A 25,100-nucleotide genomic window follows, 5' to 3' on the forward strand; every position below is an offset into this window, starting at 1 on the left:
TATCTCCCTTTTATAAAAATTAAAACAGGAATGGTTCTAGCGATACTGAGACCAAGGCTGGAAGCAGAAGGTGCAAAGTTTGTGCAAAAGTTTCCCAGCATACTCTTTGATGATGAGGTTGCTTTTATTTTAGGAAATTAAAAGGTTAATCCTGCAACTTAAAATGGGACACTTAGGCCCTTTTCTATTTGATAACTCCCTTAAAGCAGCATATGAAGCTATTACCTCTCTTTATTTACAAACAACCAGGACTTTTGCCAAAAAAAAAAAAAAAAAAAAAAAAAAAAAAAACTGGTCCATTTCCCAAAAGCAAGGGTTATTTTTCAGGCAAAACTTTCCAGACTGTCTGTCCTTCTGTACAGGACAGTGGTGAAGAGGTTTGGGAAACTGGACATTGGAGCACAGCAATAAGTAACATCCGTTCCTTGTTTATCTATACATAGCCTTGCATCAGAAGACTGACCCATTTGGCTTTGGACTTGAAACTGAAGGCAGGGAACCATGCACCGTATCTGTGACAAGGTGACAACATGGCAGCTGGCCCCATAGTGCAACCCTACCCCCACCCCAAGTCCTGTCCCTCAAGTTGGAATAGCAGTACCAATCCTTAGTCCTAAGATCTTACTGACCAACAGTGACTGACAGCTGTCAAGAAGAGCTCTCAGTGTCAAAACACAAGAGCGATCTTAACTAGCTTTTCATTTCTCCCTTGATTGTTCAGGTATAAGTCAGTCTAACTCAGACTCTCGTTTGTTCTTACGTTTTCATCTCTAAAATTCTGGAGTAACTCAGTCTCCCAGTAACACTTGTGAAATGCTGTCAACTGCTCCAATGTGTTGCTTTCTCAAACTCTGGTACTCTGTACCTCTCCAATCCAATGGGAGTCAATGAATGAGAAAAGCTAAAAGGCATATCAACTAAGAAGGGGGTGTAAAATCCTGAATTCTGTGTTTCTGTGGACACATATGGACTTCCACTCTGCAGTTTACGAACTTATTTTTAACCCTTTCCAATGATAGATAGTTCCCACCCCTCTCAATCCTGTTCCTAACATGTAATGCCCCAGGCATTAATTTAAGTCAGCACCTAAGTAGAGGCAGGAGATCCAAGAAGAAAGGGAGGTAGAGAGATTCCCTGCACAAAGTCAACCCAAAACCCTACACAGCAGGCTCAGGTCTTCCCCTGCCCTCAGAGTGGTCAGCAAAAGAAGGGAATAGAGACCATGACAGTTTCTAGTCACATCCAGCACAAATGACAGTTTTGGAACCTCTATTTCTCACATGAAAATGGGAATTTTTATTTTTCCTGAGGTTCCTTTACCCATCAAGTACTTTGAGCCTAGAAAGTAAATTCTAAAGAGGCATCATATTTATTCCATGCTTGACAGGCCCTTCTAAGAGCATGAATACAGAAATTCTACCACTTGTCTCTTTGTATACACACACACACATACAGAGAGAGAGAGAGAGAGAGAGAGAGAGAGAGAGAGAGAGAGAGAGAGGGAGGGAGGGAGGGAGGGAGAGAGCGCACAGGCACACAGCATAAGACCATCTAGCAGTTAATGTAGTATGGTGATTGTGGGGTTTTGGAAGGGTAAAGACAGTCAAGTTCTTGCCAGTCAACCCCTGCCTTCATTATCCTCTGCCCAAAGCCAACACAACCATTGCTTTGGTTCCCTGGAGGAAGAAAGGGTCTATTTTCAACTTTCATTTGACTCTCACCTGCTGAGGTCCAGACTTGTTCCTTACAGAACCTTAACTCCCTTCTTAAATTAAGTGTGAAGAGTCCACAAGTGGCAGCTGTATTCCCTGGGACCTCCCCAAGCTCTGTGCAGACAGCACAATCAGCAGGGCCTCTTGTTAGTCACTTTCTGTCATACTTCGGGACCTTGACTTTCTGAAGTGCCAGTCTTTTCACAAATGCACACTCTGTGAGGTGACCCTGGAACCCCCAGTCACCTATGGGACTCCCTGTTCCACAGAACACTCACCAAAAGCATGAGAAAAGCCAAGGGGCCCATATTATCAGAAAGAGACAACACGGACTCAGCCCCACGTCACTTGTTACCTTGACAAGCAACTACCTCCCCGACTTTCCAAACTACTCAAGCAGCTCTAGTCTGCTCAGGCCTCCTGGACTGCATGTACAGGGGATCAGCAAGGCTTAGGCATGGGCAAACTGCAGCCAACTGTCAATCAAACACACAGGTTTCAGTTTCACAGATCTCTGTGTCTGCCGGCTGCTTTGCTCCATCTATGCACAGGGCCAGGCTGAAACCTAGGCACTGGGCTTTGAAATGGCACTGGAAACATCTCATCTTCCCCGAGGGATTCTGTCACTGTCCTGTCACTACTTATTTTATTCACTATCTAACCTTAAGGAACGGTAAACAAGTGTTTACTAAATTATTTTAATGCTGATAGCCGTGAATCCAAATGTCATTTCATTAGCAGCATGTTGCTAAGTATTTAGCACCTGATATTTTGCCAAACAATTCCCCATGCCTTAAAAAAAAAAATCAGTTATGCTATCCTCTACGGTGCCCAACATTAATTTAAGTAACAGAAAAGACAGACTCTAAAATCAGACTAAACTGATTAATTTGCTAATCAGCCTTGTTGCTAATGTCTTCAGGCCATGTTTCCCCAGCACACCATGGGCTTTCTTTAGTGGGCACTAGAGCAGACTCATCTTCATTTTTCAGGAGACAGCAAGAAAGAGCTGCTATGGCTGGCTGCTGACCAGTAATCCCTGCATCCCCCAAGGCTAGAACACCAGGCAGGCAGGATGACTGTAAAAGGAAGAGGGCACCAGCAGCCACTCTTATGCCCTCTTAGCCAGGCTCCTCGGACTCAGAGAATCTGCCAGAACAACTCAAAAGCCAGGGGCAGCAGAGAAGGGAACATCAGAATAGCACTGAACATCAGAATGGACCTCAGGGATTTTCCTACCTGGGTCTCCTAACAGGAGAGATAGCCAAGGCAGAAATCAACTGTGAATGTGCTCACAGCTGTCTTAGTCCTCTCCGCTGACAGAGTTAAGAAAATGCTGTGGAGCCACTGATGAACAGGCCAGCATCCCCGGGTTCCCAACTTCAGGTTGCCTCAGGCTTGTCTAGCTTGGGAACCTTGGGCCCACTAGTTTTTAGACTATTCCTTTCAAACCATGAAGGAAATCAACGTGTGGCCATGATGTTCAGCTGCCCATCCAAAAGCTCCCTCAAGGCTGTGTGGGAAGGTGTCAGTATCCTGGGTAAACAGGAGTCTGAGGTAAGAAAGTACAATGTAACCACGCATCCTAAGGGGAAGATACACAGAGGGACTGGGGCCTCCTTCATTCTGGAAGGTCTCTCTGGTGGATAGTACCATGGAGACACAGGCAGGGCTTTAAAGACCTCTGCACCAGGCCATGAGGGAACTGGTTCTCCATCTTCCCAATGTCTTTCCTCATCTCCATGGCCCTGGAGACCATGGCCTGACTCTTAAGCCCTGTAGCGCCACCTACTGGGCGAGGCAGAAGTCAGCTCTACTGCTGGTCCTGAAGAGAGTCTATTCTGCAAGTTTATAGTCAATTATGCATCCAAGCCCTTGAAATGAGCTCCTACTTATACTATGGAGTACATCCAAAGATCAGCAAGGCCTCAAAACCTCTATTTGGTGTCCCCTTGGGGTCCTTTAGTGTATCCTATTCAAAGAATAGCCCACCCAAAGCAGTTTTGGGCAGAAAAGGCAATTTAAGGAATCCTAAATCTTTCCCAAGACTCTAAGAGAAGCGCGGGGGAGGAGGGAGGCATCCTAGTGGCTCACCGCTGTGTTGACAAAGCACTGTTATCTTTGTGGCATCTGGTCTCCCAGAATGAGTCTCTACTTAATAGGAGATTTAAATGGGGGGAAAACCCCACAAGCCATTTTAGAAGACTATGTCAACGTTCCTTTGCATAAAACCCAGGGTGAGGTGCATTAAGTCTGCTAACTGTCATTACATGTATTCTATGAAAATAAATAATTATTGACTCTCTTCCAGTGTGTTCGTATGCTGAACAGCACCCAGCCATTCCCAGAGACAGCATTTGGAACTCAAAAAGCCCCGGTCCTCTAGCTTCCTCCATGTAACTTGCAGAGACAGAGAAACTGATGTCAACCCTTCTTCTAGCCTTCACAAGGTGGGGGGGGGGTGCAGGCCGTGTAGCTCTCAGACCATTTGAAAAGAGTTAACTGTGGTCACTGTGTTATTACTGTATTTTAAATAGTTACTGTTCTCTGTGTGGCTGAGTAGTTTAAAGGAAATTACAGTGTGTTTCCCCTCCTCTCTGCCTTGTCTCTGGCAGATAGGGGACAATCTGCCGTTTTCGTCTTAAACAGTTGAATATTAAGACATTCACTTGCTAGCTGGAGCCTACGCTGGATAATCAGCGCAGAATGGTGGAAGGCTGGAATGGGACCAGAGCTGATAGGGTACCACAAGTGAAGCATGGCTTGGGTATATAACCTCCAGCCGGAAGCCTGAGCACAGAGCTCTCCCCTCCCTCAACTTCCCGGTTGTTTCAAGGTGCTGGCCTCTGGCTGCCACAGTCTGAACCTCAGCTCCAAGGTGCACACACACCACTGAAAAACTGTGGGAAGGAGATGCATTCAGTTCCTTCAAGCCCGTCAGGAGAGAAGAAAACAGCCACCTGGCAACCCATTTGCTTCTCCACTCTGATTGGTCACCACTGCTGTTCTGAGGTCATCATTTGGCTCCTCTTCTCTCTGCCTTCTGAAACTCTAGCCCCCAACTATGTTTCATCATGAGTTACTAAGCCAGCTACTGCTTTCTTGTAAATATTCACACTCCTCCAGGTCTGTCCTTCCCACCTCTGCCACCTTCCCCAAACCTCCTCAGAAGCCCAGCCAATCAACGAAGAGAAGGTGGGAGGCAGAGGGGGACAAGGACCCTGGTGCTCTTTTACCTAAGAACCAACCGCATCCAGGGATGGAGGCGAAAGTGCTCCTGAGAATTATGTAACCACTGCAGCTCTGAGGGAGAGTACCATCCAGGTTGCTATAGTGTTAGCTGGCTTCCTGCTGGATAGGTAGAGTTCCTGGCCACTTCTCCCTCCTCTTCCCCTACATCCTTCATCGGAACCTGTAGGGTTGCTGCTCCTGCATTTAATGTCTGCTCCCTGCAAGGGGCCTGGGGATGATGCTGAGAAGCAAAGTGGCAAAAAGAAAAGAAACAGAGTAAGGAAGTAAGCTAAGAAGGGGCTCACCCTACACTACAAGGAACCCTTTCAAACTGCGGGCATACCTGTTTTATAAATATGTCTCACCCTCGGTAGTAAGAGCTAGGACAACAACACTACTCTGCTGAGTTCTCTGCCAAGTTGCTTAGACTGAGGACATGGGCAGGACCTGAGAGATCAAGCCCACCCCCACTCTGCAAAAATCTCACCCTTTCTTTTGTGTCTTATTCTCTGCTCCTCCTAATCCACCCAGCACTCCATCAGCTAGGAAAGGGATCCGAGGACAGATGAAGGAGGAAAGGCAGGTAACTCAGAGACAGGGGTTGCCTTTATGGCATGAAAGGCCAGTATCCACGATCCTTGACAAGTCTTTCTTCTTAAGGAGGCCCAAATCCCAACGCTGCCACCCAAGATGGGAAGCAGAAAGACAGCGGGCCCCAAATCAGCTTCTGGATGAAGACCAGGCAGTAAGCCAGCACCCCAGCAGCCTAATCCGCAAAGGCAATGGCCCTGTCCCCAAATGGTGGTGATAGGGCGAAAGGAAGAAGGGGCTGGAAAGCGGGCCTGGAGACTACTTCTACAAGCTGGACTATGTACAGTCACTAGGAAGTACCCTGGCAAGGCAAGGAAAGACAATGTGGAAGGCCGATGGTAGCTGCTGAGGGCAAAAAGAAAAAGGGGACAGTAAAGGGGGCAGAGAGGCTGTCGAAAGGGCATCCTGAGACTACAAGACACTTCAGCTTGATCACCTTAATCAGTGAGCAATGTCAAAAACAATAACTTGTCGGTGGGGACTGGGGAGGAGAGGGAGAAAGTTTCCAGGAAGTGGGGAGTTACCTGAAAGCCTTCCACCATCAGAGGGGGAGCTGGAGATACTTGATGCCCAGCATGGAGATGCTTAGAGAACACTAAGTATGGAGCCTCAGAGCTAGTCACACCCTTCCATGCTTCTCTGAAAACATGAAAAAGCGAAGCCCACACATCACCGGGCTTCTAAGCCGCTTCCATCCTCAGGTGCGAGTCCACACAGGAGTGCCAACAATCACACACCTGGCGTGGGCTCGCTCGGCCGCCCGCCCGGGGTCAATGGCAGCGGGGAGGTGGGCGGTGTTGAGGAGCCAGCCGAGGGAGCGGAGATGGAGAGAGGAGGCGCGCCGAGACGCGCACACAGCTGCAGCCCCCGCCCCCACCCACCCCCACCCGCGACCTGGAGCGCACTGCCTGAGGAAGTGGCGCCGGGAAGAGTGGACGCGGGGCAGCCCGGGGGGCCACCGGCCCGGGGCTGGTCTCCGCGGGGGTGCGCGCCCGCGCGCGTTCCCTGCCGCGCCCCGACAGAGCGAGGGACCCCGAAGCCGCCGCTCCCCCAGCTGCCTGTGGCCCGGCCGGCCGGCTTTCGAGGCAAAGGCGAGAAATCCAGGCAGCGCCGACACTTGGGGAACTTTCCCCCTCGCCCGGGATTTCATGGGAACCACATGCTCCGAAGAAGCCCGGCCGCGGAGGGGGAGGGGCGGGAATTTTCCGCTCCGGCTCGCACGGCGGCTCGGCCGGCTCCCGCGGGCTCCCGCGCGCGGCGTTGGCGCCCCTCGCGCACGCGGCGCGGGCCGCTCCACAGGGACCCGCCGTGGGCTGCACGGGCGAGCCGGGTGCGGCGATGGGGTCCCGCTTACCTTGATGGTTTTCCTCTGGAACGTACATCCTCGTGTTTTCATTGACCATTGGCCAAAAACTGCTTGGAAAGGAGAAGCCACAAAGAGGAAGAAATGCAGCAACAGCCGCGAGCGGGTCTGGCTGAATCCCTCCTCCGAGGCCGCCGGCGGCTTTCGCGCAAATCGAGGAAGCCGTGGATCCGCAGTGTTTCTTGCTCCCTTCGGGTGATTACCTGATCCCCATTATTGCACCAAACACCAAAAACTGCTGCTTTCCACTACCGCCTCCTTTCGTGAGATTGTAATGCATCCTCAGTACATCCGGGCCCCTTCCAAGAATTTAGCACCGCACCTCTGGCGGCTACACCATGGAAAAAAAATGATAATAATAATAAATGGAGAGGCAGAGCGAGAAGAGGCGCAAAGGCGAGGCGAGGGAGAGCGGCGGGCCCGCGGCGCGGGGTGGACCCCGAGCCGCCAGGGGGCCGAGGCGTCTCCGGCCCGCCCAGGGCGATCGCCGAGAGGCCCCGAGCCGCGTTCTTCGGCGACAGCAGCCGCGAACACCTGAGGGCGAGCCCTCGGGAAGCGCCGCCGCCGCCGCTCCGGGCCGCGCCGCGCCGAGCGCCGTTCTGGCAGGGAGCTGTTTCTGCAGAGGCAGCGAGAGGGAGACACCGGGCGCGAGAGCGCGGCGCGGCCTCCCTCCTCCCTCCAGCCCCGCCGCGCCCGCGCCCGCCCCTGCCCGCGCCCGCCCGCCCGCCCGCCCGCCCGGCGCGCCGGAGCAGACGCGCTGAACGCTTCCAGATGTGGCGGCGGCGCGCGGCGGGGACCGGAGCCCGAGTGGAGCGGCGGCGCCACGCGAGAAGCCCTGGCTGCGAGACGGCAGGGAGCGAGCCCGGGCGCGGACACACCTCCAGGCGCCCGGCCTCGGCCTGCAGACCCCCACCCTCCCAAGGCCCCCCGCGGGTTCCCGGGGAGGGGGGGCGGAGGAGCAGGGAGGGGGGGCACCGCCACGCCAGCAAGGCCTGGGAGGGGAATCCCGGGACCTCGGAATACAATGTGCCCAACTCCCCGGCCTCTTTCACATAGACCGAAGGAAACAGCAAAAGGAGCCGTGATTGTGTTGATCAATTACAATCCGAGAGGTTGTAGAAGTGACACATGCAGGCGAGGATGGGCAGATGGGCGGGGAGAGAGAAAAAGAGCCCAAGAGGCGGAGCCTCGTGGGCCAGGCAGCGGTGGTGCCCAGATGTCTGAACAGATTAATACAGGCAGGTTTGCTCCCTCCTTGGGGGCAGGCGAGCACGTGTTCTGCCACTGTACCTTTACCTACTTCTCTTAATTATTTCTGCCACCCTGGCGGGGAGCTATGAAGCACTTCTCTCTGACGCCCGCCGTCACAGTTAATATCCAAAGCACCTCCTGCAGGCACGACCCTCTAGGTGGGGCTGGTGAGCCCTTTCTTGGAGGGCCTACCACTGGGAAACCCGATCTAGATAGCAGCCCTGCCTCACTCCCTGTCTCCAGGTTCCCTAAGTGACCCTTAGCCATGTAGTAGTCTATCTACATGGCTTTAAGCAAGGGGCTCTGTCAGCTTTAAATCCACAATCTAGACCTTTTTCGGGACCAGACGCCAGCCAACTTGCCCTCTCCACTTGAAAATGAAACCTCAGATTTCCAGGCCTGCTCCTCACACAGCCTTCCCTCAGCTCAGCTGACCCCTCTGGCCACTCATGTAAGAACCCTGCAGTCATTGACTTGATTTCTCTCACAGCCACACATCAGTGTGTCATGGGATTCACATTAAACAAAAGGCAGTGTAACCTCCCTCACCTTTTCTGCTGCCCCCTTCCGGGGCTGAGCCAGTAGCTGGTTCTCTCTGGTCACCCTTCTCTCCTCAGGTACCTTCTCCCCACCTAAAATGATGCTGCTCTAACCCACACCTTCCAGTGGCCTCTTTGTCACTTAAATGAAAGTCACAATGACCTACCAGGATGGCAGGATTGGCTAAGTACGACCTCCATCACCGTTTCCTACTGCTTTCCCTTGCTGTTTCTCCAAGCACATCAGAAATGATCCTCTCTTGCCCGCACACACAAACCTCTTGTCCTCAGCTCGACTTGTCCCTACTTCCTGCAGTGTTCCTGGCCTATACATCTTCTTTACAGGATACTTTGACCCCTTGGAGACCTTGCTCGCAGTTCACCTCAGGGACCCCCCATCTTGATCTTACCCTGAGTAAACACTGCAGCCTGACAACCCTCACCAGCCTTATCATCTCCCTATACTCTTCTCACATCATACATCTTCCCTAGCTAACAGTGTATAGTTTAGCTTTTTGTTATTTTGTTTTCTCTGCCCCCTTTGTCTCCCCTCCCCGAGAGTTGCTCAAAGGCAGATAGATGTCTTACCCATTTTGTTCATCAGAATATACAGTGATATATGCAGGTAGCAGGCACCTAATACATTCATGTTGAGTGAATGAATGAATGAGTGCCCTAGTAGCTTCAGTGCCACTGGCTACATCATCTCTAGTTGCCTCCCTGGCCACTGCTTGAGACCTAAAACTTTATCACTCCTCATTTTCCTTTGTTCAGTTGGTTCCATTGGCACCAGATTAAAATGCAAGACCCCCTGGGAAGGTATTAAACTCTATCATCTTGAGTCTATGTCAGTAGTGATCTAATTGTTGTTGCTGTTATTGTTAGAAGGGGTGTACCTTTGCCATCCTGGTGTGTGATTACCCAACTTTCAACCTCCAGTCTGAGAAAGGCAATTAGAAATTACACAACCTCATTTGGGGATATTATTGGACTGCATTTCAAGTCTGAGTGTAGCGGATTACATAAGCCAATAATAAAATTTGTTTGCATTCCCATTGCATCCTGTGGCACAAGAAGAGTGAAGCCTACTATTGCCATATACTCTGTGCCAGCCATGGAATAATGCTCCACAGGCATTGCCCAGCTAAATGCTCACTGCTACATCATAAGGTAGGAATTATTGTCTCTATTTTACAGACAAGGGAAACTAAACCTTATGTTCCATGGCCAGGGGCACCCAACTGGGACTTGGTCCAGAAGACTCTGACACCAAAGTCTTATTTCTTGTATTCCCCTGCTCTCTGATGAAAGGATGGCCAAGGGTGACATGGCAGGGGGTAGAGTTTCAAGAAGTGATTGCAAATTATTTTTCACAAAATGCCATGAGCACTTGTGTGTTGGGGGATCACAGGTTTGACTGACAGCTGACTTCTAAAGAAGGCAGTGTAGAAATCAAACAGGCAAACATTACCTCTGCACTGCTTCACCTTCATTTTTCATTCTCTTTTCAGCTGTTAATGTGTTCTTTCCTTTCCAGAAAAGCTTGTTTCCTAAATATTTAGTCTCCAAAGTACGCCCAGATCCCACTTTCTAACTTTGGAACCCAGCCCTGAGTGTTCTTCTGCAAGGTAACAAATTCTCCACCCACCAGAGACCATTTAGAATTGGGATGTGGGGATGTGGGAGGTGGCAGGAGCAGAAGCAGCAGCCTGCCTCTCCTTCCCTGACAGCTTTGACCCTAGCTACACGTCTTCTCTCTCCTCCTCCTCTTCCCCAAGTCTTTCCCTGTGCCAGGCCTACCACACAGCATTGGACCTATGCACATGCCATGCCACCCTAAACACACACACACACACACATGCAGCCACGCATGCACACACACTTCCTACATCTTAAGAAACTGAACTGAGCTCCTCCTCTACACAGTGCTTTGTACATAAGGACACACAATGTCTACTTAGGTATGGCCTTCTCTGGATAAGATTCTACCCTGTGAGCACAAATATTTCCTTTGCAAACAAGGGTGCAATGAATAAGTTCACTTCAGTGTATTTGTGTGACTGGAAAAACATGAAAATAACCTAAATAATAAAATGTCAGCTAAGTAGTAATATTTTAAAATTATTTGTGTCTTTGTGCCTCGTACACGTGAAATTGCTTGCTCTTTAGCACAGCCCTGTGCAGTGTTTCTGTTCCCATATTACAGGGGAGAAAAACAAAGACAGAAAAGTTTGTTCACCAGCTCATGTTTTCAAAAAATTCAAGTGTGGTGTTTGAACCCCAGAAGTCAGGCTTCTACCTGTCTCTTAGCCATCCACATACAAACTCTGGCATATCAACATAAGAAAATCCAACTGGTGTAAACGGTACTACAGAGAAATGTTGGTGATGAGAAAAAAGTTATAAAATATCATATAATGTATGGTTCTCTCTTTTTTTAAGAAGTGGATTCTTGAATTAGGAAAAAGACAATAGAGGATCTCACCAAAATGCTAGCAGTAACTCCCTTGGGCAGACAGAAGAATAGGTAAGTTTTTCTCTATCTTTCTTCTTGTCTGAATGTAAGAGTGGGAGCCAGGCTACCAAGCAGGCACTCTAGTTTGTAGGCAGCTACATCCCAGTCATGGACCCTGGGCCCCATTACCTTGCCAGGGAGAACATAAGCTAAGGCCCAAGGTGTATCTGCCCACCTGACAACCACTTAACCCTGACATTACCACCTACCTGGAGAAATTCCCTTGGATGGTAATTTTGTCAGCTTGACAGAAATTGATCACATAGGACATAATCCTCTACACATATCTGTGAGGGATTGATTCAATTAGGTTAATTGATGTGGGAAAGACCCATCTTAACTGTGGACCTCACCATTGTGTGGGCTGGAGACCCTAACTGAGTAAAAAGAAGAAGGCTAGAGGAGCAGGATTCCTTACTCTGCTTCCTGAGTGCTGATGCTGTGATTGACAGCCTCAAGCTCCTGCAGCCAATCCTCACCCACCATGGACTGTGAATCAGAATAATCTCCCCTTCCTTAAATTGCCTTTGCCAGATGTTTTGTCACAGCAACAGAACCAAAGCTCTGAAACTTTCCCTGAACGGTGATCCAAGCCCAGATGTACTGTTATGTCCTCACTCACCCAAAGTGCCTGACAGGAGCCCCAGTCACTCTGCTGGTGTCAGAGTGCTGCTGGCAAGGAGACAGTGGGTACAGCCTAATAACAACCTTCCCAGATGACATTTGTTATTTAATCCCTAGTTCACGAGAGTCTGTGTATAAGGGTTGGCATTTGAAACCAGGTAACAAGCGAAGGAGGAAGGACTCCGAAGGGCCCACGGGCTGGCAACTGTGCCTAGAGCATGCTCTATCAGAGGCCAGAACCTGGAAACAGCACCATCCTCTCCTGGTCAACTCAGCTGCCAGGGCCTTCTTTTTCAGAACTATCTTCTCACATGGCCCCAGGTCACAGATATCTACAACAGATCTCTGGGGAAATCTGAACTGTGGAGGCAAAGCAGCAGCTTTTATGCTGTGAAGTCCATGTACACACTGTCATCCATATGCCAGTGTGTTCTTCTCAGGGAACCGTGGCTCCTCCTGATCCCCCCTTCCCTCCTCCCTTTGCGCATCCTCCAGGGTGAATCGTGTAGCCAGCTTCGCAGGAAGATCCCAGCTTTATTTCAAAGTAAAGTTCGAAGTGGTGAGAAACAAATAGGGATTCTAGTTTCTTTGAGGCTTTTGATCCATTTTGACCATGATCCCTCACATCTCTCATTGGCTTTGTCCACACTTCTGGTCCTGCTGGTCCACATAACTTCAGACCCGCCATTAGTTACAGAGAAAGCGGCTTCTGTTGGTTCTTCCATAGCTCCCCAAGTGGATAGGCAAGGTCCAAGCTCTTATATCATCTATATATACTCAGTCCCCTGCTCCATGTTATATATAGTGGAACTCTTCCTCCATCAACCCTTAAATGATGTGTCAAGGAAAGGCATCTCCTTTTTGCCAGGCTACTCAGTGTTGAGTTACTGAGTATCAGCATTTTAGAGCACCTAGAAATAAAGAGAAAGCCACTCCTGTGTGAGAGAAGGCTTTTGTATAAAAGCCTTTCCCAGTGCTTTTATACAAAGTTATCACTAACCAAAGGGTTCAAACAACAGTAATGTGTTCTTCCTCTGGTGACTACAGCTTCCAAAACAGGCAGGGTCATGTGTCCTACTGGGGCTCTAGGAAAGATGCACTCTTCTCTTTTTCTGGGTTCTGGTGGTCAGCAGTATTCCTTGGCTTGTGGCCACATGACTCTGTGGTCACATTGCTGTCTCCCTTAACTGCCAAATCTCCTTCTGCTACACTCTAATAAAGACATTTGCCATTGGATTTAAGTAAGGGTCATTGGATAATTCAGGTTAGTTTTTTCATCTCAAGATCCTTAAAGTAGCTACATCAGCAAAGACCCTTTTCCTAAGTCATACCCACATGTTCTGTGGATTAGGATACAGGCTTGCATTTGGGCAGACAATCAGTCAACTTCAGAACCTATACTAATACCCCTTCTCTTTTATTCCTCTGCAGCTCACATCTAATACCTATGAGCCCTGTGAACCATAGGAAACTCTCACTGAGGCTATTTCTTCACATGCACACATATAAATATAAATATATATTACTCACATACATTATGACTTAATTGAGTTGTCAAATGGGGCCAACATACTCACTCATGTTTGCTCAACTTATGTAATTATTTTTGCAATCAATATAACTTTATTAAATGATTACTAAACAACTCTTAGTGATCATTTCCCCCTGAATTGACCAATGCTGTTTGTAAAATGACACTCAGTGCACTCACTTCCCAACCACTCTACTTTTGGATACATCTTTTGGACAAGTTCTGACTAATAAAATGTCAGTAGAAGTGAAGGTGTCACTTCCAGTACAATTACTTTTATGTTTTTGGTTGTGACCCTAGCCTTTAATGGCTGAGCCATCTCTCCAGCCCTACAATTACTTTTAAATGTTCTATATATTTTTAAATTTTTTGAGTTTTTTTTAATTGTGTGTGTGCATGTCTTGCATCTCTCTCTCTCTCTCTCTCTCTCTCTCTCTCTGTGTGTGTGTGTGTGTGTATGTGTGTGTGTGTGTGTGTGTGTGCGCGCACCACATGTGTGCAGTGCCTGTGGGGATCAGAAGAGAATGATGGAGCCCCTGGGACTGAAATTACAAATGGTTGTGAGCTGCCATGTGGATTCTGGGAATTGAACCCAGGTCCTCTGGAAGAGCAGTTAGTGCTCTTAACCACTGAGCCTCTCCAACCCCAAAGTTACTTTTTAAAAATGCAATCCTACTGTCTCTTCCTCTGCCATGAAGTTCAAATGGTATAGCTACAAAATGGAGAAGCATCCACCAATCTGGAACCCTGTGGTGACTTTATGAACCTCTCACTAGCTGGCTCTGGATGTGAAGTGTAATTTAGGATGCAGATGCTAGAGGGGTGCTTTATACAGGATGGGGAAAGGAATGGAGAGATAACACTAAGAATGTTTGAAAAATTACAAGGAAACATATGCCTACTTAAATATATATATATTTCAAATGTGAAATTCTCAAAAATATAATAATTTAAATTAAAAAGTTTAAAAGTCACAATTATTATACAAAGCCCCAGGCATCTGGAAGTCATTGTCATAATATATAGCATTGCCCTTTTTGACCAGCAGACTGGAATAAAACAACAGCTCTGTGTGTGTGAGCAGCATGCAATGAGGGTTTGCGAAGTTGCCCTTGTTAAATTGACTTCCATTACAATCAGTAAAGTGTCAGTCAATTGGTCCTCAAAGAGGATGTGTTGGAACCCTAACAATCGTGTGATAGCGGCACATACAGAATATTCATCTGATTTTTCAGCATGTGAGTTTTCATTTGCTTTAGGTAAATTAGTGGCAACATCCATCACAAATTATTCTACAGTATGATTTTTTTAATATGCCTTTGCCTCTTAAAATCTGCTGACAACACAGACACACTTGGGTCTCTGTTTCTGTGAAGTAGCTATGCCAACTGCTGTCAAGTGGAAAAATCAAGAGTATGCCACCCGTCTCCCACGTGGGCCTGCACTGCTGGGTGCTTTAGAACCCCTTCAAGCCATTATGAAGTAGCCCCCTTGGCATGTGTTCCAATCCATTTGCAGACACCAGCATTTATATGGATTCCATCTGAGTCCAGAGGGAACAACCAGAGGAGGCCAGAGCCCTCTTGCTGACTCTCCTTTCTCTCACAGGCATGTCTCTGCTACTGCCTTTTACCAGCGTCCTCCTGTAGATGGACACGTGCCAGGCATGCATTGACATGTGGGGATCCAGAAAACCTCTGTAACCAGACACCACACTCCTCCAATTATCTGTCTTTCCGAAGGGTGTATTTCCAATATGATTTTAATTACTTTTAAAAGCTCATAATGTGAGTACATTGTTTTGCTCAATTATACATTAATAATTTCTGTAATGAGACAGTGGTCACTAGAGAGTAAGAAAGGGAAAGGGAGGAAGGAGGAAGGAGAAGGAAGGTTAAATAAGAGGTACCAAGATGCAGGTAGGTAGATGAATGGAATGTGTTCTACTGCTGTATAGCACAGTAATGTAATTAACAGTCTAGAATTAATAACATATCCAAAAATAACCAGAAGAGTTCAGAGGTTTCCAACACATGGAAATTATAAATGTTTGAGGAAATGGAAATGTTAATTGCTGTGATCATTAGATACACATACATACATGTTTTTAATTCATGTATTTTTTTTAATTTCTTTTTTCAAAACAAGGTTTCTCTATGTAGCTTTAGCTGTACTGGAACTCACTCTGGAGACCAGGCTGGCCTCAAGCTCAGAGATCTGCCTGCCTCTGCCTTTCCAAGTGCTGGGATTGAAAGTACACACCACCACCACCCAGATTACATTTTAATTTTTAAGTATAAAAAATATTAAAAGAATATTGAATTCAAAAACTGTAATAGGGAGCCTTATGGTCACAAAAAGATGGTTAATTTAAATTTCTCTACCTCTTTTTGATGCAATATGATACCATGATCAATGAAAGATTTTCAACCACACACACACACACACACACACACACACACACAAATAGTAAGGTTATTTTAAAGGAAGGAGTGAAGAGCATCTCCAAGGAGAAAAGGAAATGATGTAACCTCTTTGACTACCAAAAACGGGGCTTTATGTATTTTTGAAAGGGTGATAAAAGGTGTGTTAGTTACTTTTCTGTTGCAGTGATAAAGCACCATGACCAAAAACAACTCAGGAGGGAGAGGTTTTATTTTGGATTATGGTTCCAGAGGAATAAGAGTCCATTGTAGTGGGAAAGCATGGCAGCAAGCAACAGGCTTCCGGATGGGAACAGGAAGCTGAGAGATCACATCTTTAGCAGCAAGCACTAAGCAAAAAGAACAAATGGGAAGGAGAGCTGTGTGCTGTCAAAGCAGGGTCCCCAGTGACATACTTCCCCCATCAAGGTCACACCTCCTAAAACTTCCCAGTTGATGCCTGAACTGATAGAGGACATTCTCATTCAAACTGCCACCAAATGCTATCAGGTAGCTATGGCGCTACATTGGAAACCTTACACAAATGGTACAACATTGCCTTAAACTGCCAAAGCATTGGAAATTATATCATTTGCAAGCATTTATAATTTCAGATGCTAAGCACATACTTTCTCAAAATTGAGAAACTGAGTTAAGAGAAAGGATAACTCAGGTGAGACCCTGGAAGGTCCATATCCAGCTGCAGGCTACGGCTAATGCGCCTGTGAACACCACACAGGATGCTGTGCTGGAGAAAGATCAGTGTTAAAGATCTTGATTTGTGAGTGAATGTTCATGAAACAAACACCTCTGGGTCCCCAACCTGACCTAAAACAATTTACCTCCCTTGTCAAGGACTTTTATCTCCTTCATATCCTTGCAGAACAAAGTACCAAGAAACACACGATTCATTATCCTCAGGACACTGCCACCGATGAACTCCTGAGCAGCTTTTTAACCCTGGATTGCTTCTATTTTATACCATGAGAAAATCATTCCATTTTAAAATACAGTTTTAATCTTGAAAGGCCAAACAGAACTAACACTGGACGTCCCTGTCGACTCTTCCAAAGGTTTAAATCTCAGCTGCCAAAGCAGTTCTTTGAGTCTGTCCTTCTGTGTGGATTATTGGAGAAATCTCAATGTACTGTGTTTTTGTTTATGGTGGAGAAGTCGAAGGTCACACAGTAGAATGAACTCTCATATCAAAGCACTGGCTATTGCTGTCTGCCTTGTGTTTCCTTTAACTATAAAACTGGAGAACACCCAAGAACAGGATTTGGGCACAAAATAAAGTATTAATATGAAAATGCTTGGTAAGAAAAGTATAGAAATAGCAAGTTGTTTACTACCAGGAAGATGAATTTTCCATGTCTCTGATAGTCTCTCCCAGTGCCCAGCAATTGCTTCTGGACCCACCTAGGTATCATTGCCATGATTCCAGCCCTTTTGGTTTGCCCTCTTTTCCTTGGAAAAAGAGAAAAACTGGTGACCTTTTTCAAACATAATAGAAATACTAGAAATGGGCGAGTTTATTAAGAAGTGAAGGGCACTCCCAAGAATGGAGTGGGTTAGTGATCCTGGATAGAGCATACACTCAAAAGCACTGGGTAGTCTCCTGAGGCTTGATAGGTCATTACACAGCACCTATCTTCTTCCATATTTGCATACCAGCAGCTTTTTTCCCTCACACTTTCTCTGTGTCATGCAGCCTAGGTATGGAAGGCATTCCAGTTTTTGTGGGGTTTTTTTCTGTCAACTGGTTTCTTTTTTATTTTATTTTTTATGTGTATAGGTGTTTTGTCTGATATGTCTTATACCATATGCATGCAGTATCCATTGGGTCCAGAGAGGGCATGGGATGTCATGGAACTAGAGTTACAGATCACTGACAGCCACCAGGAAGGTACTAGGATTCAAATCCAGGTCCTCTGAAAGAGCAGACAGTGCTCTTAATCATTGAGCCATCTCTCAGGCCCCAACAGACTTCTTTTATATGTCAACCTTGGTAGCTCTCTCTCTCCCTAGCCCTACTCCCCTGGCACAATTCCTCCCTGAGAGCTATAGTCTCAAGAATCTTTGGGGTAGCAGAAGGACAATAATCTGTCAATCCCCTGTAACTTCTCCCATGCTGGTGAGGGACAGCATCCATGCCTAAGAGGGGCCACAAAACTTTCTCCCTACTTTACCTCTAAGTTAGATAGGAGGCTTTGAATTTCCTGTGATATAAGTTGGCTAGAAACACAGCTTTATAAGGAGCTTAGTGTCGACTGAACATTATGGGTCATTGTTTCTTGAATATAAACCTGCACTGTTTGAGTTGAGAACTGGCTGTGTAATCATAATGACCCAAGTTTGAATCCCTAGCACCTGTGTAAAAAGTTGACCATTGTCATGAATAGGCCTGCAACTCTGTTGCTGTGGGTAGCAAGAGAGGGAAGCAGGGAGAGCATGGGGACTTGCTGGCCACCAGCCAAGATTTAATAATAGATCTTTCCTCAAGGAAATGAGATGGAGTATTATAAAACAGAACACCTCACATCTTCCTCTGGCCTCCATACTGGCACATGAGCACACACCCCATACATGCACAGACACACAGGCAGAGAGAAAGTGGGAGAGAAAGAGGGAGTGGGGAGAGAGACAGGGACAGAAATATCTAGAGAGAGAGAGAGAGAGAGAGAGAGAGAGAGAGAGAGAGAGTGCCAGGGCTGGCAAAATAGTTCAGCAGGTAAAAGCTACTAGGACCCACATGATAGAAGGAAAGAGCTGACATGTCCTCTGAGCTCCACACATGTACTGTGGAACACACTCACACATATATGCACAAGTATACACACAAAAGATGTGATCAAATTGTTTTTTAAAGAACTCACTATTTGCAGAGAAAGTGTTTGGAATCAATCTTCATAAATGAAAATCAGGGGTATTTGATATTTTTCCAGTGCCCAGCCAACTGCTGAGAGAGATTTTTCATAACCAAATTCTGCCAAATTTTTCAAAAAGTCAAATTAAATTTCAATTATGTTGTCCAAGTAACCAATTTGATCTTGAAATTTTCCCTTCAAGCTCTGAAAGCAATCAAGGGATGGGGCTGGGTGCTTGGGTTGGTACCCACTTTCACATCTTAGCAGCTGGCAAAGGCCCCATTCTGGCAATGTCCTGAGACAAGAGATCAACAAGCTCGCTCCTCTGGGGCTCACTGACCCTGCCAAGGCTTGGGGGCATGGGGCTAAAATGATTTCCCTTCACACATGGGCCTTGCTTAAGTCATCTTTCATAGTTTTGAAATGTCCAAGTCATAAATATTAAAAACAAAGCATATCTATGTCCATCCTCAAGATCTCTTGGTATGGCTCACACTGGCAAAGTTAATAGCTGTGCTCCTCCCCCAGGTGTGGGAGCCTCTCCCTGCCCTGCTTGCAAGGTGCTTGGAGAGGTGCTGTTAGGGGAAGAAGAAAACAAACAGGTTCCTCCATGCATTCACCAGTGTTCAGATAGAATACACTGCTCCACCCTGCTTCCCCTTCAAATGCTCTCCACCCTGAGTCTTCACAAAGCACTCTAAGAACACACTGGCATCCGGCACCAACACGGGGTTCCAGAAAACTCAAGGCCCAAAGAAATCACTCACCCCTTCTTCTTTCCCACACTCGAGCTGTGGCTTTCATCCTTTGTATCCTGTCCTTTAAGACTCACTCCAAAAGGCATGGCTTGGACTCCTCTTCCTCTGCACTCAAACAACTGTACCACTACTAAAGCATTGGTCACACTGCTGTGAGCATTTATCTCCTTGAACTCCAGCTAGAATTTGAGCAGTCCAAGGGCAAGAACCTTGTCCTACCTACCCTTGAAGCAGAAAGTGTTTGATAAACATTTGATGGATGGATGAATGAATGAATGAATTAATTAATTAATGATTTCTTTGTCACTGAAGTTGGTAGAGGGTTAATTCAAAGCAAGAGATTGCTAATGGTGCAATTTCAGGCTGATAAAGGAAAACTTTTAGGACCGAGAGACCTGCCCTACTTCCTTCAATCGCTTCACAGAAGTATCTACATGAAAGACTGGCCTTGAGCTGCTAGATAATGTTCCTGAAAAATCTCCCTGGGAGGTTACCGGGGAGATCACTTCAAAAGGAGGTTGTCCTCTCATCATTGTTCAGTGAGTTACTTAGCTGAACAGACCCTTTACTGGGGGCTGGGACTCTGCGTGATCTTGCCACTAAGAGGCCTGACGTAGGCTCATGAAGCCTCACAGACCATCAAACACAGTCTCTGTCTTTTGCAATTCTTACCCACAAAAGGTGTGTTTACTTTCATAACACTTACAGATGGACTTATCCATTTTCCTTTCCTTGTATCTGTCTTTTATGAGCTCTGTTTGGACAAAAGTCGCATAGAAGAATGGACCGCTAAATACCTGGACCCGAGCAGTCACAACACTGCTGTGGAAGTGGATTGGACCTCTGGGAAATGACTTGAATGAGCAAAAAAAAATCAGTTCAGACAATAAAAGAAAGAAATGTCCTAGAAGCTAGGCCTGTCCCTACAATGACTGGAAATAGACACTTAAAGTTGCCTGAGCAGTCATGCCAGGCACAAACCCAATGCACTATTAAACCTAGGTCCAAAAAAAAAAAAAAAACTAGGTCCAGTCATCTCCAGGAATAGGCTCTTAGGTTCTGAATCACAGCTCAACACGCCTTTCCTTTTGTGGTTCTTTGACTCTTTGACTTGCAAAACCTTGCCTTAAATACATAGATTAGTTCAAAAACAAACTTTGTATTTCTTTTAATTACATGCATGGGCATGGGGTGTGTGCACATGAGTGCAGATGACTCCAGAAGCAAGAAGAAGGTGTCAAATTCCCTGGTGCTAGAGTTATGGGTGGTTTGGAGCCACCCAATGTAGGTGCTGGGAATTAAACCCGGGTCCTATACAAAACAGTAATTGCTTTAAAGTGCTTGGCCATCTCTTTAGCCCCATGAACTTTGCATCTTAAGTGGTTTAGTGTATCAGCAAAGATAAGAAAGCAATTACTCAGGAAGCAGCTAACAGACCTAACAGATTGCAAGCAATAAGGAGGCCACCTCGGCTGAGAAGTTTGGGTCACCCTTTCAGTGAAGGTCTGCTGTTGTGGTGTTGGGTTAAATGACACCCACACAATGCCTAACTCATGAAGAGGAAAGTCACAGTAGCCTAGGGAATCCACAGTCTCCATCAGAGTGTCATAGTGACTCAAATTCTATGAATGGGAATGCAATCTTTCGGTTAAACTGTGATTCATTAAGTATCCTGTTTTAAAGTGTGATATCCCATTGAGAAAGAACTCTTCCTGTTTTAAGTCACGACAGCTCAATAGATTCCTATCCTCTCAAGATCCTCAACTCCAGTAGACCAGGGGCTTGGGTCATGCTAAGTGCACAGTTTGTGTTGTAATTTGTTTGTCTGTGTTGGGGGGACTGGGAAGAGGTGTGCTGCTTAGCTTGTTTGCCAACTTGACACAAGCTAGGGTCATCTTGGAAGAGAAAAGCCTCAACTGAGAAAATGTCTTCATTAGACTGCCCTATAGGCAAGCCTGTGAGGCATTTTCTTGAGTAATGATTGATGTGGTAGGGCCCAGCTCAGTGTGGGCAGGTGGTCCTGGGTTGTATAAGAAAGCAGGCTGAGCAAGCCATGAGGAGCAAGCCAGTAAGCAGCACCCCTCCATTGCCTCTGCTTCAGATCCTGACTCCATGTTTGTACCTGCTTGAGTTCCTGCCCTGACTTCCCTCAATGATGGACTGTGATAGAGATGTGTACACCAAATACCCTTTCTTCCTAAAGTTAATTTTTGTCATGGTGTTTATCACAGCAACAGAGAGCAAACTAGACAAAATATGGATGAGAGGGGAAAAAACAAGAAGGTTGTTGATTTCAAGAAAACTACTACAGTCCATAGACTGCCTTTGATTGCTCTCACACGCGCACGTGCACACACACACACACACTATACCTGTTCTAGTTCACTAGTGTCTCTCATGCTCACTTAAATTTGATTATGTATTCTAGCCAAGTAGGGTTTTACCAAAGTCCAGATCTGACTCAGTGATCTGGGTGGGACCTAGATTTCTTGCAGTTAATGAGATGCAGCTGACCACCTCAACTATACATCAGTAAATGTGGGAGGGTTGTATAGTAGCTAGTTCTGACTAGCTACTGAACTTGGTTGAATCTAGAAATGTCTATAGGGTGTCCTACAGCAGTGGGGTCTGTGGACAAGAGCTGTGGAAGCTCAAAAGCACACACAGGAGCAGTGAATGCTAGAGACTCAGAGTCAAGACTGATGTGACCCAGAGTGAAGCCCACAATCATGGGGAGTTCCCCTATTCCCCATGCACAGCAAAGCTGCAGACAAGAGACCACAGCTGACTCTGGGTAGATCTGACACTCAGATGAACACTAGAGCAGGCTCCTCACCCTAAACATTAATCCCACAGAGAAAACAACTCCACTCTACTATAGCTTAGCCTTCTTCTGGGCATTGTCCAAGTGTCTTCACTCAAAGAAGAAAAGAAAAGTGAACTTAAGACTAAAAAGAAAAAGTATAAGAAAGATACTAACAAACTAATTCCAGATGTGCAAGTCTTAGCATAGAAACAAAAACAACAAGAAAATCCAAGGTAACATGTGCTCCTCCAAAATTATTAATACCAGAGTAATGACTCCTAATGAGAACAAATTGAAAGAACTTCTAGATAAAGAATCCTAAGCAATAATTATAATTATGTTCAAACAATGTAAAAAAGTCATGAATGCACAAGACTACAAAGGCAAAGAGCTGAACGAAATAAAGAAGCCAACCAAGACATGAAAAGTCAATTGATGAAGAAAACCCAAACTGAAATGTTGCTAGAAGTCAATAAGAAAAATTGAAATCTCAGTGGAAAGCTTCACCAATAAAATAGATCATGTAGAAAATAGTTACATGGCTAGAAAATGGAGTAGAGAAATTAGATCATTTTGTAAATCAATGATCAATGATAGAAGATCTCTGAGACACCATGAAAAGATCAGATCTTAAAGTTATGGGCAGTGGCATAAAAGACATTTCAGTAAATCATAGAAAAAAATTCCCAAACATTGTGAAAAAGATATTAGCCAGGTACAAGAAACTTGAACACCACCAAATAGAAAAGACCAGAAGAGAAAATTCTCCACATCAAAATACAGTTAAAACACTAATAACACAAGCTAAAGGACATTCACTAGAAACTGCAAGAGAGAAAGGTCAAGTTGCCTATAAAGGCAATCCACTTGAGTAACACCTGATTATTTGTCAGAAACTTCTAAAGCCAGAAGGGTCTGGAAAGCTATATTCTAAGCCCTGAAAGACCACAACTGCCAACCCAGAGTAGTATAGCCAGGAAAACTATCTGTTAAAATAGAAAGAGAATAAAAATGTTCCATGATAAAAATAGACTAAGGAAATGTATGACCAGTAAGCCAGATTTACAGAAGCTAACTAGACAGAATAGTTTCATCTGAAGACAAGGATACACAACAAAGATTTCTCCAGAATAAATAAACAATACTAGGATAAGTCATCAAAAGAGATCTAGGAAAATTCTACAAAGTCAACAAAATGACAGAAATAGATACTCTTCTTTCAGTAATAACACTGAATACCAATGGTCTCCTCAATAGTGAAGGAGCTTTAAGTGGAGAGAGAGTTGGGAAGATAGGGTAGAGGAGGAGCCATGACAAAGTATAATTAACAATAAAGATGTTTGCAAAATCTATATGGGAACTTTACTTCTTTATATGAGGTTACCCTACACAGGGGATAATGCTCCTCCCAGAACCCATAGGTTACAAATAAAAAACTCAGTACCAGGTGTGAGATAGATATACCCCCCTCAAAATATTGTTTTGGAGATTCCCAAAACAATACAGAATATTGCCATTGCTCCTTATTGTCCATCAGAACTTGATTTAAGAGTCAGTTACTGATGATACAACACACTTTGTCATAGAACATGAATCAATAAAGTTGGTAATGATCAGGAAGCTTCCTCTGGGATATCTAACTTTCACTGCACTGGAAGTGCTATGCAGGCTGCTGGGGGAAATAACAGGGCCATAACAGTCTTAAACTGAAGCCTATGGGCTACAGTAAAGATTGATGTGTCAGGTATGCCCATGGGTGCAATAGCAGCTTGAATGTTATGTGGGTAACCAACTGTTTTCTGATCATATTAAACCAACACACACACACACACACACACACACACACACACACACACACACACACTTGGAAACAGATGTCTGATGTCTGATACTGTAAATCTGACCCAGAACCCATTATTTGTGGAGTGCATAGGCTCCATGGATGAACCAACTACTATTATTTTGCTAAACAGACATAGTATCAAACTGTCATCTAAGTCCTCATCCCAGAAGTGTCTCTTTGCAGGGCACAGCCGAAACTCAGTACAGCGAATGTATGTCTTTGGAGTGCTCAGCCATAAACTAGACATATGTATCACAACACCCTCCCCCAAAGCTCAGGGCTCTTCACAGAAGAGAGGGTAGAAATATTGTAAGAGCCAGAGGTTGGGTAAGACCAGAATGAAATGGTGTCTTTGGGATATGACAAGAGTGACACACTCATGGACTCATGGTGGCTGTGATTGCCTTCACAAGAGCAAGCCAGTAAAAATTCCATCAGGGAGAAGGGATGGGCTCCTTCTCCCATTATCTGGGGAACTATTGATAGTTGATAGCTTTTGGGGGGGGGAGAAGAACTAATCTTCTTTAATGATATGGCCCTTGGTAGGTCAACTGTGATCCAGGGGATGACCCCTATTCATGAGTATATAAGCAACACAAATTGGACCCAGTGGGTTAAAAAAGGAGGACATCAAGTTGGGATGGGTGGAGTGGAATCTGGGATGAGTGAGGGGGAAGCATAGGGGGTAAGTACAATCAAAATACATTATATGTATGTATAAGTTTCTGAAATAGTTAATAAATATATTTTTAAAGCTGAATCCCACTCACAACCCAATTTTTAAAATATAATTGAAAAGATAGTAGAATATATGGAATATTATTGGAAGATATGAAATAAAAGGGAAATTCTTGGGTTTAAAGGATTAAGTGGGAATGGGTTCAGGAGAATAAGAGAGGGGTAGTGGATGGGTAAACAAAAACTAAGAATGCATGAAAATACCTGATGGAAATTCACTAGTTAGGAAGCTAATTTCAAGACACAACTTTAAAATAGAGTTCAAATGGAATTCATGTGCATAGGTGGGCATTGCCACTCCCAGAAGA

General features: G+C 45.6%; 1 protein-coding gene across 15 annotated transcripts in view; it reads right to left on the bottom strand.

Annotated features, from left to right (window-relative positions):
- Nucleotides 1-25,100, bottom strand: part of Cacna1c (calcium voltage-gated channel subunit alpha1 C) — a 614,413-nt gene that overhangs the window by 516,559 nt on the left and 72,754 nt on the right. Inside the window, exon 1 of one of the 15 annotated variants that reach the window (XM_051203671.1) lies at nucleotides 6,889-7,497. The exons of the other annotated variants lie outside the window; for them this stretch is intronic. Within the exon in view, the coding sequence (XP_051059628.1) occupies nucleotides 6,889-6,937 (49 nt within the window). The 5' untranslated portion in view covers nucleotides 6,938-7,497. Of the gene's footprint in view, nucleotides 1-6,888; nucleotides 7,498-25,100 lie in introns of those variants that run through there. 15 annotated transcript variants of the gene reach the window in all.

Source organism: Phodopus roborovskii, unplaced genomic scaffold (genome assembly GCF_943737965.1).
Source record: "Phodopus roborovskii unplaced genomic scaffold, PHOROB, whole genome shotgun sequence".
NCBI lineage: Eukaryota > Metazoa > Chordata > Mammalia > Rodentia > Cricetidae > Phodopus > Phodopus roborovskii.